At 52.2% G+C, this 14,098-nt stretch overlaps 4 protein-coding genes across 4 annotated transcripts; 3 read left to right on the top strand and 1 right to left on the bottom strand.

Moving 5' to 3' along the window:
- Positions 1–480: 480 nt before the first annotated feature.
- N7462_008446 (proteasome regulatory particle base subunit RPN2) lies at positions 481–4,194 on the top strand (the record flags this gene model as incomplete). Its single annotated transcript, XM_057080161.1, has 5 exons — positions 481–620; positions 740–909; positions 982–1,505; positions 1,575–3,809; positions 3,868–4,194. The coding sequence occupies 5 exons, from the start codon at positions 481–483 to the stop codon at positions 4,192–4,194; spliced, it is 3,396 nt and encodes a 1,131-aa protein (XP_056930489.1).
- A 723-nt stretch (positions 4,195–4,917) lies between these two features.
- On the top strand, positions 4,918–6,808 carry N7462_008445 (putative acyl-CoA dehydrogenase; the record flags this gene model as incomplete). The annotated part of the gene is made up of 4 exons (XM_057080160.1): positions 4,918–5,032; positions 5,152–5,163; positions 5,220–5,488; positions 5,573–6,808. 4 exons carry the CDS (start codon positions 4,918–4,920, stop codon positions 6,806–6,808), a joined length of 1,632 nt encoding a protein of 543 aa, XP_056930488.1.
- A 1,096-nt stretch (positions 6,809–7,904) lies between these two features.
- spt5 (transcription elongation factor spt5) lies at positions 7,905–11,192 on the top strand (the record flags this gene model as incomplete). The annotated part of the gene is made up of 5 exons (XM_057080159.1): positions 7,905–8,000; positions 8,058–8,210; positions 8,278–10,328; positions 10,384–10,559; positions 10,609–11,192. 5 exons carry the CDS (start codon positions 7,905–7,907, stop codon positions 11,190–11,192), a joined length of 3,060 nt encoding a protein of 1,019 aa, XP_056930487.1.
- A 332-nt stretch (positions 11,193–11,524) lies between these two features.
- N7462_008443 (MFS transporter) lies at positions 11,525–13,055 on the bottom strand (the record flags this gene model as incomplete). Its single annotated transcript, XM_057080158.1, has 2 exons — positions 11,525–12,719; positions 12,772–13,055. The coding sequence occupies 2 exons, from the start codon at positions 13,053–13,055 to the stop codon at positions 11,525–11,527; spliced, it is 1,479 nt and encodes a 492-aa protein (XP_056930486.1).
- Positions 13,056–14,098: the final 1,043 nt, after the last annotated feature.

The following is a 14,098-nucleotide window of genomic DNA, read 5'->3' as shown; positions in this document are numbered from 1 at the left end:
CGATTCGGTATCGAGACAGAGAGAAGAAGAGAAGCCCCGAGCATGCAGTCCTGGGGACAAATACGCTCTTTAAACGGGCCAGGCCATCGTTTGCGCGACTGTCCGCAGGACATCACCACCTGACGCTCTCGGGCCCCAGGGCGTCATGGTCTCACGTGACGCGAACAGTCAGCTCTCCGTTGACGTTGACTCGCGCCTACGGAAGCTTCTGTTGTCTGCTTCCAGCTTCCATTTCCACCGTCCACTTCATCTCGTCTTGTCCTTTCTCTTTAATTTGTGTTTGTATTACTTGCTATCACCTTATTCGGGGCTACCAAATTCCCCTCCACACGTCTTTGCTTTGGGGCCCATTCGCTGCTCTCCCCCAAGCTCCTTCCCGCCGACGTTGCTTCGTCACAGCAACAATCACATCATCAATACTCGAGCTCGAGCTCATTTTCCACCTCCAGATTTCGACACCCGGTGTTTCCTGCACTAAAGATGGTCGGACTTGTTTCGGCCGGAGGTCTGGTCGGCTTCCTGTCCGAGCCAGACCCAGAGCTCAAGGTCTTCGCCCTGAAGTCATTAGATTCGCAGATCGACCTGCTTTGGACAGAAGTCGTGAATGCTGTCCCGGAGATGTAGGTTGCAAACAGTCGCAGTCTCGCCAGATCACGGCATCTTCCGTGCATCTTGGCGCGACTCGGATCCAAATGGACCACCCGGGTTTTTCAGGACTCTGCTGACAACATCATTCCAGCGAGGCTCTCTACGAAGATGAATCATTTCCTGAGCGTGAACTGGCTGCTTTGGTCGCCTCAAAGGTATATTATCATCTGCAAGAATATAATGAAAGTATGGTGCTGGCCCTGGGTGCGGGCAAGCTGTTCAAGCTGGATAGCGGTGGCGAGTACGAGGAGACCATCATCGGTAAGTCGTCTTGAAAACTGAATCTCCAAGCGTATTCCCACAATTGCTCACAATTTGGCTCGGTAATTATAGCGAAATGCGTCGATACTTTCATCTCATTATCCGCTGCCCAGCGACGCAGCGCCGGTGACCAGTCCGCCAACCTGAACAACTCCTTCGCAGCCTCTGGCGATGGCGCCACGAGCACTTCCGCCAGCTTAACATCCCCGATCACACCCTTCTCCAAGTCCACCTTGCCGTCCAAGTCTTTGCTGTCTCGCCAGGAGGTCCCTGGCATCGACGCTGCGCACCCCGGAGGCGACGACGCGAGTGTCCAGCACGAAGAAACACCTCTTGTGTTGAAGCGTGGTGTTCAGGGCCAACTACAGGCTGTGATTGAGCGACTATTCGAAGAGTGCTTCCGTCAAAAACGATACCGTCAAGTGATTGGAATCGCAATCGAGGCGAAGAGCTTGGAAGTGCTCCGTATGGCTATTCTCCGTGCTAGTAATGATGAGAAGAAGCAGCAGGGTGAATTCCGTCGGAGCGAAGAGCTTATGGAGTATGTTCTTGACATTTGCATGGGCATTGTCCAGGAACGGGCCCTCCGCAATGAGGTTTGTCTCTCCGTCTGGTATATTTATTGACATGAGTTCGTGACGCATCTAACGAAATTATACGCTTAGATCTTGAAACTTATCCTTGATCTGCTCAACGAGATCCCCGCTCCCGATTATTTCTCCATTGCCAAGTGTGTTGTCTACCTGAACGAGCACTCAATGGCATCCGTCATCCTTCGCCAGCTGGTCGAGAAGGGCGACGCGCGCTCTCTCGCGGTTGCCTACCAAATTTCGTTCGACCTTTATGATAATAGTACACAGGAGTTCCTCCAAAAGGTTCGCCAGGAGATTGCGGAATTGGTACCTGAGGATGATGCGAAGAAGGACGAGAACGGCGAGCCGACCGAGTCTGACCGTTTGCTCGATGATCAGGACAGCTCTTCTGGCCCATCCGGAGAACAGAAGCTTTCTGATGAATCTCGCATTGCATACAAGAATATCTTGAAGATTCTGGATGGCCTCAAATCTATCGAGCTGAATTTGGAATTCCTCTACCAAAATAACAAGACTGATATGGCTATTTTGGACAAGGTTCGTGATAGCCTCGAGGCACGGAATTCCATTTTCCACACCGCTGTCACTATTACGAATGCCTTCATGCACGCAGGAACCACCCGCGACAAGTTCTTCCGGGATAACCTGGAGTGGCTTGGCAAGGCTGTTAACTGGTCTAAGTTCACTGCCACCGCTGCCCTCGGTGTCATCCATCGCGGAAACATCAACCAGGGTCGGCAGTTGCTCGAGCCATATCTCCCTAAGGAGCAGATTGCTGGTGTGGGTGGCAGCGCAAACTCAGTGTACAGCATGGGTGGTTCTCTATACGCCTACGGTCTGATTTATGCTAACCATGGCGGCATGGCCGTTGACATCATCCGTGACTACTTTAAGAACGCATCAGAGGAGGTTGTACAGCATGGTGGAGCCCTTGGCCTCGGTGTTGCTGGAATGGCGACTGGGGACGAGGGTATCTACGAAGATCTACGCAACGTCCTTTATACCGACTCAGCGCTCAATGGTGAAGCTGTTGGCCTGGCTATGGGTCTGGTCATGCTGGGCACGGGCAACATGAAGGCTTTGGAGGATATGATTCAATATGCCCACGATACCCAACACGAGAAAATAGTGCGGGGTCTGGCTATGGGTATGGCCTTGATTATGTACGGACGCCAGGAAGCCGCTGACGAGCTCATCAATGGTCTGCTCGGCGATCCTGACCCCACTCTGCGCTATGGTGGTATCATGACCATTGCCTTGGCCTACTGTGGCAGTGGAAGCAACAAGGCAGTTCGAAAGCTCCTTCACGTTGCTGTAAGCGATGTCAACGATGATGTGCGCCGCGTTGCAGTGTTGAGTCTGGGGTTCATCTTGTTCCGGAAGCATCAGAGCGTGCCGCGCATGGTGGAGCTGCTCTCTGAGTCCTACAACCCTCATGTTCGTTATGGCGCTGCTATGGCCCTCGGTATCTCTTGCGCTGGAACTGGATTGGACGAGGCCATTGATCTTTTGGAGCCGATGCTCAAAGACTCGACAGACTTCGTCCGCCAGGGTGCTCTGATCGCCCTTTCCATGGTTCTCGTTCAGCAGAATGAGGCTATGAACCCTCGTGTTACAAGCCTTCGAAAGGCTATGTTGAAGATGATCGGTGACCGCCACGAGGATGCTATGGCGAAGTTCGGCTGTGCTGTAGCTCTCGGTATTATTGATGCTGGTGGTCGCAACTGCACCATCAGCCTACAGACTCAGACTGGTAACCTCAACATGCCTGGTATCGTCGGTGCCGCAGTTTTTGTGCAGTACTGGTACTGGTTCCCTCTGAGCCACTTCCTGTCGCTCAGCTTTGCTCCCACATCTGTGATCGGTGTGGACCAGAAGCTGGAGGCTCCGAAGTTCAAGTTCCATAGCAACACTCGTCCCAGTCTCTTCGACTACCCACCTGAGCAGCAGGTCAAGGCTGAGGAGGCTCCCGAGAAGGTGAAGACTGCCGTGCTCTCTACCACGGCTCAAGCCAAGCGTCGTGCCCAGCGTCGCGAGAAGCAGGCGCGCCGGGAAAGCATGGATCTTGACCAGACTCAGACTCCTACCACACCTAAAGTGTCAGAGCTGCCAGACAAGATGGATGTCGAGGATAGTGCGGCAGTTGAAGGGGACGAGGGCAAGGAGGCCGAAAAGGCTGCTGAGGGTCAGAAGAAGAAGGCTGAGCGGGAGAAGGTTGGCTATGAGCTGGACAACATGTCAAGAGTCTTGCCAGCCCAGCTCAAATATCTTACCTTCCCCGATCCCCGATATGAGCCAGTGAAGAGGGTAAGTTTTTTTGCTTTCAATAGTGGAAATAGGCACATACTGACTAATATTTCTACAGCCTACTGGTGGTGTTGTGGTCGTCCTCGACAAACAGCCTGACGAGCCTCGCGAAACCATCGAGCTGGAGGCTAGCCGTCGCAAGGAGGCACTCCCACCGGCCCCCACAGCTGAAACCATTCAGGACCGCTTGCAAGCTGCTATCGGTGCTGCGGGCCTGCAGACTCCTCAACGAGGCGCTGCTCGTTCTGCTTTGTCTGACTATCCTGCCGGTGGTGCGGCCGCGGCGGCTGGTGTCTTGACTGCCGTTGATGAAGATGAGGAAGGTGTGGAGGACGCTCCGATGCCGGACGAGTTCACTTACGAGACGGAGGGCGAGGAAGAGTAGAGGGTGGCATTAACCCCTTTGACACTGGATGTATTACTAGATTAATCGGGCTTCCTCTGGACCTGATCTCTTGGGAAGGGCGGTTTCCGCCCTTGTGATTTGATATCAAACATTTGTTGCATTATTACTATTCGGCCTACTGTAGCTCGTATTCCGTTCGTGACGGGTCTGAAGTGTGATGGCATCTTAAGGTATCTCAACCAGCTGATATCCTTTTCGCGATCAATTCAAATCACTTCTCGGCCCCTAGCTCATGCTCTAGCTATTTATGCGTACTACCATATCATCCTCTTATGGATCGCATTCCGCGAATCGCAAATGCGCCGAACGGGTCAAGGCGTTCACATGTCAGGGTACCTTACCTAAGCAAGCGCCTCGGCATTTTCTTACGACGATGACGCAGTCGGAGCCAATCACCGCCCTGGCATACGGCGATGACCGATCCGATCAGCGACCGAGGAAAGCAGGTGAAGACCAGAATTCACGCCGAAGTGCACGAGGTGGATGCTCCGAGGCCCCCGAGACTGGAGTCGCATCGTGAAAGAGACGGGGATTGCTGAATCGGGCGCTGGCCCCCGGACCTATATAGCGCGCGTGCTCCATCTACCCCGGAGTTGACCCTTGTTTTTTTTTTTTCCCCCACGAAATCTCGCTCTCTCTTCCTTTCTTTCTCTATCGCTTCTTCTACGTCCTTTCTCCCTCACATATAATATAGCCTTTACCATGGCGAAGACCTTCAGCAAAGACGAAGTGGCGTCGCACAGCAAGGGCGACAGCCTTTGGATCGTCATCGACGAAGATGTCTACGACGTCTCCAAATTTTTGGATGAGCACCCTGGTCAGTCTTACCTCTTGATTCCTTTAGTATCCAGAAGAAAAAGCCTGGGCGCCTAGTCTAGGGTGCGACGGCGTGACTACTAGTAGAATCACACGTGCTGACTTGGCTTTCGTAAACAGGTGGGAAGAAAAGTACGTCATGGCTCGGCCCGATGCCTTCGAGAATATCGGTATTAACACATGCGCAGTCCTCCAGCGAGTTGCCGGAAAAGATGCCTCGAAGCAGTTTTGGAAGTACCACAACGAGGGAATCTTAAAGAAGTACAAGGGGCAGTTGCAGATCGGCTCATTGGATACTAAGAAGGTCGAGGCTGCTCCGGCCCCAGCACCCAAGCCGGCCGCCCCGAAGCCTTCGGCAGAGCCTGCCTCCGGTGACTTCAAGCCACCGGCAACTGCCGAGCCTCAGGATCCGTTTGGCGAGTTGATCCCGTTCGCCGATCCCTCATGGTACCAGGGTGTAAGTTCCTTGTTCCCAACGAAGATTAGGAATGTAGGGAATTGGAGCCCCAGAAAACTAACGCCTTCAAATTCTCACTTATAGTATTCTTCGCCTTATTTCAACGAGACGCATGCTGCTCTCCGTGAGGAAATCCGCCAATGGGTCGATACCGAGATCGAGCCGTACGTGACCGAGTGGGATGAGGGCAAGCAGGTCCCAGACCACATATACAAGCAGATGGGTGAACGAGGCTACCTTGCTGGTCTGCTGGGTGTGAAGTATCCCGAGCAGTACACTCCTTATCGTGTCCAGTCTGTTGCTCCAGAGCGCTGGGACCTGTTTCACGAGATGCTGCTTACTGATGAGCTGTCGCGTGCGGGCAGTGGTGGTCTGGTCTGGAACTTAGTTGGTGGTTATGGAATTGGCTGTCCCCCTCTCGTGAAGTTTGGCAAGAAGGAGCTTGTGGACCGGATCCTGCCAGGTATCTTGGCTGGCGACAAGCGCATTTGCTTGGCAATCACCGAGCCTGATGCCGGTAGTGATGTTGCCAACCTGGGCTGTGAGGCCAAACTCAGCGAGGACGGCAAGCACTACATTGTCAATGGCGAGAAGAAGTGGATCACCAACGGTGTCTGGGCTGATTATTTCACCACTGCTGTCCGAACTGGCAAGCCCGGGATGAACGGCCTGAGTGTCCTCCTCATTGAGCGCGAGGCTGGCGGAGTCAGTACCCGCCGCATGGATTGTCAGGGTGTCTGGAGCAGTGGTACTACGTATGTGACCTTCGAGGACGTCAAGGTCCCCGTCGAGAACTTGATTGGCAAGGAGAACCAGGGCTTTAAGGTGATCATGACGAACTTCAACCACGAGCGAATCGGCATCGTCATCCAATGTGTCCGCTTCGCCCGTGTTTGCTACGAGGAGTCTATGAAGTATGCCCACAAACGCAAGACTTTCGGCAAGCGCCTGGTCGACCACCCGGTCATCCGCATGAAGCTGGCCCACATGGCCCGCCAGATCGAGGCTACCTACAACTGGCTCGAGAACATTATCTTTCAGTGCCAGTGCATGGAGGAGACCGAAGCCATGCTCAAACTGGGCGGTGCCATTGCCGGCCTGAAGGCCCAGTCCACCCAGACCTTCGAGTTCTGCGCCCGTGAGGCCAGCCAGATCTTTGGCGGCCTTAGCTACAGCCGTGGCGGCCAAGGTGGCAAGATCGAGCGCCTGTATCGTGACGTTCGTGCCTACGCTATCCCGGGTGGAAGCGAGGAGATTATGCTTGATCTGAGCATGCGCCAGAGCTTGCGCGTGCATGAGATGTTCGGTATGAAGCTCTAAATGGAGCATTTGCATGGTTCCCTTTCAATGATAGAGCATTGTTCCACGGTTACCTTGGCGCTCCATCTCAGATGATCTTTTATGCGTCCTCATTTTGATTTCGGTGGATTTCATTTTTTGAATCTTTTTTTTTTATTTTGGCTAGATATCCTGTCCGGTGTGACGCATTTTGATTTATGATCTTGTCCTGTACTATAACGTTTAGTATATTAGCTCTTTTGTCTCAATGTACTAGTGAAATAGACATTGCATTCAGAATACCGTGCAAATCCTCGACATCTTGGCATGAAATGAGCCCAATGTAAAAAAAGTATTCGATCGGGCATCTCGAAAGTTTCTCCCCTGATGGGCCTTTCAAATAAACCTTTGATATTTCTCTCTGTAACCACAGCATATCATCATGCCATATTATTACAATCTTATGCAACAGAGATTGTTTCTATTCCTTAGCTTGAATCTGCGTAAGAAAGCGACAGAATGCCAAGTGTTGGTCCTCCGTGCCTGTCGGAGTTGGGGGGCGCTAAGTAAACAGAGTTGGTAGGGAATCGCATAGCGACCCACTGCGCAGTCTCCCGTCTCAACTTCGCTTTGGAGAGACATCGCCAGCTCTCCGTTTCTCCACAACCCACATCAGGTGACAAAGAGTATCAGGACTCTCGTTTCCCTGCAAGCTGCACGGCAGATATTTGCTTCGTCTTTCATTTTGTGCCCTGAACCTGCAGTGCGACTGTGTTTCCAGCAGGTGGTCGCTCCGTGATAGCCCGCAGAGCCCAGCAGGCCTACTTTGCTCGTTGCGCGCCCTGTCTTTATTCCCAGACTGATCATCTTGATCAACTGGTAATCACATCGGACGGAGCGGGCTCTGCGAAAGTAATTTGTGTTTACCAACCGACTTGGGGTTACCTGTGTCATTGTCTCTGAATTAACGCCTCGCTGTACGGCCAGGTTCGTCTCACTCTTCAATTCTCTCAACTGTTGCGCCAATCCTTCTCTTTGCCCCGGTGCTGATTCTTTTTCAAACTATAGTTTCCCCCGGCAGTACCTCTCAGACCAAGCCCGACCACCACTCTTATATCCCGTATTTTCATCTGCAGAGATGTCTAACTTTCTCAACCAAGATTTCGGTTCGGAGGATGAGGATGATGATTTCAATCCCGTCGCGGCGGAAGAGTCTGATGCCGAAGATGCTCAGGTTGGTGGCGATCAATATTTGGCGCCAAGTAGAATGCTGATTTATTTGGATGAATAGCCATCAAACGGACGGGCAAGCACTTCGAGGGCTGATGTGAAGGATGCGGAGGATGCAGCGGAAGATCATAACGCTAAAGACCTTGCCGACGATGACGAGGCCGAAGACTTTGGCGAGGAAGACGATGATGAAGATGAAGAGGAACAGGCCGTGGTTCGTACCTGGTTTCCTCTGGAATGAATTAAAGGTATATTTTTAACGCATAGCCATGTCTTTCTAGGGTCGCCCAACCAAGCGTCGAAAGGGTGGTGTTGTCTCGTTCTTCGATGAAGAAGCAGGCGTCGACGATGAAGAAGACGAGGCTGAAGATGAAGAGGACGAGCTCGCCGACTTTGGCGCCGAGATGCATCCCGATGACCTTGATACTTTACCTGTCGGAGCCGAAACGGATGACCGCCGCCACCGACAATTGGATCGCCAACGCGAGCTTGATGCTACCATGGACGCAGAGAAGCAGGCGCAGATGCTCAAAGAGCGATATGGACGGAACCGCGCTGCTGCTACAGATGCTCTTGTAGTTCCTAAACGACTTCTTCTTCCAAGTGTGGAGGATCCAAGTATTTGGGGCTGCCGGTGCAAACAGGGCAAGGAACGGGATGTTATTTTCTCTATTCAGAAGCGCATGGAGGAGCGCCCACCAGGCTCTCGCAACCCGATCCGAATCATCTCGGCTTTCGAGCACGGAAATGTCTCGCAAGGCTGGTTCTATTGCGAGGCGCGCAGACAAGCCGATGTCATTGAAGGCCTTCAGGGGATTAACTTTTACTACCCTACCCAGAAGATGACTTTAGTCCCTGTCAAGGACATGCCTGATCTTCTGCGTGTTCAGAAATCAGAGGAGCTTCTGCCCGGTGGCTGGGTCCGCATCAAGCGCGCTGGTCACTACCAAGGCGATCTGGCTCAGCTCGAGGAGGTCGAGACCAACGGGTTGAATGTGACTGTTCGACTGGTGCCCCGTCTCGACTACGGCATGAACGATGACAATGCTGCTGTGGCTGGCCCCGATGCCGCCAAGCGTAAGCGAGGCTTCGGTAGCACTGTTCGTCCTCCTCAGCGACTCTTTAGTGAAGCTGAAGCAAAGAAGAAGCACGGTAAATTACTTACCGCTACCTCTGGACTGGGTGGCAAGTCTTGGAACTATGCTGGAGAGAGTTATGTGGATGGCTTCCTCATCAAGGATATGAAGATACAGTGGTTGATTACCAAGAATGTCAATCCCCGACTAGAGGAAGTGACTATGTTTGCTCGAGGAGGAGAAGATGGCACCGCAAATCTCGATCTTGCCGCCCTTGCGGACACTCTGAAGAACTCGACAGCAGAGGATGCCTACCAGCCCGGGGATCCTGTCGAGGTTTACCGCGGTGAGCAACAAGGGTTGATTGGCCGGACAGTTTCTACTCGCGGCGAAATTGTCTCACTTCAAGTCACCGAAGGCGACCTGGAAGGCCAGACAATTGATGCTCCTATGCGCACTCTACGCAAGCGTTTCCGTGAGGGTGACCATGTCAAGGTGATTGGTGGCAGCCGCTATCAAAACGAACTCGGCATGGTCGTCCAGGTCAAGGATGATACCGTCACTCTGCTGAGCGATATGAGCATGCAGGAGATTACAGTGTTTAGCAAAGACTTGCGACTTTCTGCCGAGATGGCTGCCGACGGCCAACTTGGTATCTACGATGTTCATGACCTTGTCCAGCTTGATGCCTCTACTGTTGGTTGCGTCGTCAAAGTTGATCGTGAGTCTCTTCGTGTCCTCGATCAGAATGGGTCCGTTCGGAATGTTCTTCCCACCCAGATTGCCAATAAGATCACCCCTCGTCGGGATGCTGTTGCAACAGACCGCAATGGTGCAGAGATTCGTCATGGTGATACCGTCCGGGAATTATATGGCGAGCAACGAAACGGTGTCATTCGCCATATCTTCCGCGCTTTCCTTTTCTTGCATAACAAGGCCCAGGCTGAGAATGCTGGTATCTCCGTGGTACGACCGAACAGCGTTGTTACAGTATCTGCCCGAGGCGGCCGGCCTACAGGGCCTGATCTGACGAAGCTGAACCCCGCCTTGGCGATGCAGCAGGGTCGCAACCAGATGCCACCGCCCAAGCGGGGTGGCCCCGATAGGTTAATAGGCAAGACAGTGACGGTGAGGAAGGGCCGTTATAAGGGTCTGGTTGGTGTTGTCCGAGACGCGGACGATACCTCGGCTCAAGTTGAGCTTTACACATCAAACAAGCCTGTTCTACTACCGCGGGACATCCTGAACCCCAAGGAGTAAGTTTCCGCCCTCCAAAACTTACTATAGTTGTGCCAATTCTAATTCAAATAGCCCAATTACCAAGCAGTCAATCGATATTGGTGGCCGTGGAAGAGGATCACGCGTGCCATTTGCGTCATCTGCTGCCCCGCCAGGGAGAGATAACGGTTGGCAGGGAAGCCGGACACCGATGGCCGCGGCTGATTCATCGAGAACTCCTGCCTGGGGTGGTGCTGCATCTGCACGAAGTAAGAAACCAGTTACCATGATTCTTGATTACATGCTAATGATAAATAGCTCCTGCTTGGGGCGGCATGAGTGGCTCCCGAACTCCTGCATGGAAGAATGATGGATCTCGCACCTCGAACCCCTATGCCGAGGGTAACCGTACTGCCTATGGCGGTTTGGGCAATCGTACCCCGGCCTGGAACACTGGATCTCGTACCCCTTATGATTCTGGTTCTGGGTACGATGCCTTCGCGTCCGGATCACGGACCCCCGCTTGGGGCAATGCTGGCGCTGGTAACCGCACACCCGCTTGGGGTGGCCTCTCCAATGGCCGAGACCAACGTGATTTTGAAGATGCCCCGACGCCTGGTGGAAACTACTCTGCACCTACCCCAGGCGCATATGGCGCTCCCACCCCTGGTGCGTCAGCGCCCACTCCTGGGGCGTGGGCGGACAATGCTCCCACACCTGGGGGAGCTTTCAATGCCCCTACCCCCGGCGGCATGCCCAAGCGTGGGGGTTATGATGCCCCGACCCCTGCTGCCTTTGACGCTCCTACACCTGCGATGGGTGGCATCGCTGCTACTCCTGGTGCAGGCTACGGTGATGATGATGGTGGACCCCGGTATGACGAGGGCACGCCTAGCCCGTAAAGCCTTTCCGTCTGGAACTGTTTTTCTTTTTTTGCGTCTTATATCACCCGACACACCAAAAAGCTTGTCGACCCAGCACAGCATGACTCTAGATACCGGATAGGAGTGGCTCGACTTCATACATGTATTCTACTTGAAATTTTTAACCTCTGATGTAATTTCTCCAGAACAGTAGTAAATGATACTTCATTTGAGTAAAAAGTGGCTCTATTTTCACATTACCCCACTATAAACAAGGTTACCTTCCGCCATCCAAGGATGCATTCTATTATTTGTATCATGGACATCAATCACCGTCTAGGCGTTCTGGGTGCCAATTGCACCGGCCCGCCCTAGTGGCTTTCCGGGACAAGTTTAGATAAACTTCGCAGTCGCGGACCATACTTCATGAACAAAAACGGAATTGGCAACAACACTGCAGCCACTGCGCCGATGATTGATACACCGGGGCCAACGCCTAGTGCATTGATCATAGGTTTCGCAGCCAACGGCAGTCCTGCTGCCATAATGCTTCGAAGAAAGGTGACTGCCGCGGTAGAACTGGCGGCATAGAGCCCGTAAACATCGACCAGAAAGTTCAAACATTGCTGAAAGATGCAATTGAAACCAACGCCAATAAACAATGCAGCCAGACAGGGTAGAATCCAATGGTGTGGAGGTTTCGCCGTCCAAGCAAACCAAAAGGCGCCGACAACAAAGAAGACCGCACCGAAGGCCATCGGGGGCAGCCTTGCTTCGGGAACGGCTTTCCCGTTGGCCGCCTTCGCGATTCGATTGTAGCGGTACTGGTTCCAGATATTGAGGCCCACCGAGGAAATGACGCCGATCAAGAGGGCGAGAAAAGGCAGAGACCCTATGAGAGGGTTCCAGCCACGAATTTCTTGAAACACGATGGGGAATACTTCCAGCGTGAGGTACATCACGCCGTAAACAAACGAGGCGTACACGGCGATACAGGTGACAATAGGCTCTGCGAAGAGCATTTTGATAGGTCGGGAGAGCTGTTTGGTAACAATGGAGTGAATATCAAGCTGAATGTGTTCATGCGGATGATAATATCTCGGATCATTGGTCTCCTTTCTAATTTTTTTTGCTTTTCTGTGGAGGAGAACCAGTGGGTATACCTCGGGAAGGAAGAAGAATGCCATGGTGAAGGTGACAAAAATCCAGATGGCCAAGATATAGCCTGTCCACCGCCAGTCAAGGTGAGGGTTCAATACGATAGCCGCTCCGATAATGGGACCCAGAGCAGGACCGCCATTGACTGCGACGGCGTACATACTGACTGCTATGCCCCTGGTCTCTCGACTCCAGATATCCCCCAGTGCGGCCGTCACGTTGCTGATAGGGGCAGAGCCAAAGAAGCCGGCAAAAAATCGCGTACAATAGAATGCAGCCGCGTTGGTACTTCTGGCAGTGGCTATTGCGAATACAGCCTGGCAAAATACTGCTGGAAGAATACTCACTCGGCGTCCCCAAATTTCGGACACGGGTGCCCAGATCAGAGGGCCGGAAACGAAGCCAAGCCTGTTCAGAAATTAGTGGCAGCTCAACTGTATATGCTCGTGGAGTGACTAACAGGTACATTGTTACATCAAGAACCGCCACCTCGCTGCTCACACCAACATATTTTGCTATTATGTTGTCCGCCGGCGTCATGATGCTTGAGCCGAGGCTGCCCGCGAGGGCGAGCATTCCCAATTGGAAGGTGATCCACCATTTGTAAGAGACAGGCCAATTTTGAGGATTAAGGGGATCATCACGGTCCCATTTGACAAGAAAATCCGGGTCAAACGTGGTCTCTGGCTGATCCTTCTCAGCAGACTTGGTACCGGAAGCGCTGCCGGGCCAAAAGGATAGCATGGTGATCGATTGTGTTTCTGGCGTACCCTAATCCCGCCAAGTGTCACAGTAAGGTGTCACTAGACTCAAAGTCTCATCGCTGGTTCGAGATACAAGACTTTTGACAGCCGAATATAGTCGATTCTTGGCTCGGCATTTGCAATTGCTTCGCCGAAATGAAATTGGGGTTTTTCGGGGACCTCCGTCCCCACTCGGGGGTAAAACCAATCACGAAAGATAAGTTGGCTAACGCGTTTAAGCCTTCTCGGCCGAATTCGGTCTAAATCATGCTGAGCCAATCACTCAATGAAATAAGAAACCGAAGATAGAGTCGCCGGAGGACGAAGGATCAAGGAGGCCTAGATGCCTTCAAGTGTGAATTGGGACCTCGGAGCTCCCAATGGCCGAGAATAATCGGGCGTCAGCAGGGACATGAGACATCAAAGCCCTTCAAAGGGTATTCTGTATTCTCCGGGGTTCCAACCCCGAGAAAGATAGTTTTGTGGACATTATTTTCGGAATATTTTCATAAAAAAACAATAGAGGCCATTCTAGAGCTATATAGAGGATTTAGAAATGGGGAATCGCAAGGTACACGGCTTGAACTTTTGAGAGGTGTTTTGCGATCAAGTAAAGAAATCTCCAGAATGAAAACGTTGGTTGCAATATTATCGGTATCTAGCATGAGTCATGAATCGAGTGAGTCTTGCTCTGCTTAATTTGGCGCTCTGATACGTGGTCATGCAACATGTGATTGAATTCGAGATCTCAGTTGCTGTTGGGAATGCGGCTAAAAATACAGAATATGGCATATTCCCACAATTTATGGCTGATGAAACATATTGATGCACAAAAAGTCGTAAGTAGATTACTCAACTTTATCATATATCAAAACCTGTCTCACGCTTTCCATATCTCTATTTAGTCGAACCTCAGTAGAGAAAGGGAGTCCTCCATAATGGCCAAGGAATGCGGGGGAAGCGTGGGGTAATACGGCTGAAGGGTTCTCATTTCTCGGAAAAAATGACGATCTTCTTTTTATCCTCAGACTAGTCCGGGCACTG

Source organism: Penicillium macrosclerotiorum, assembly GCF_028827735.1.
Source record: "Penicillium macrosclerotiorum strain IBT 26536 chromosome Unknown utg000008l_segment0_segment0, whole genome shotgun sequence".
In the NCBI taxonomy this organism is placed as follows: Eukaryota; Fungi; Ascomycota; class Eurotiomycetes; order Eurotiales; family Aspergillaceae; genus Penicillium; species Penicillium macrosclerotiorum.
This window is presented reverse-complemented; position numbering and strand designations above follow the sequence as displayed.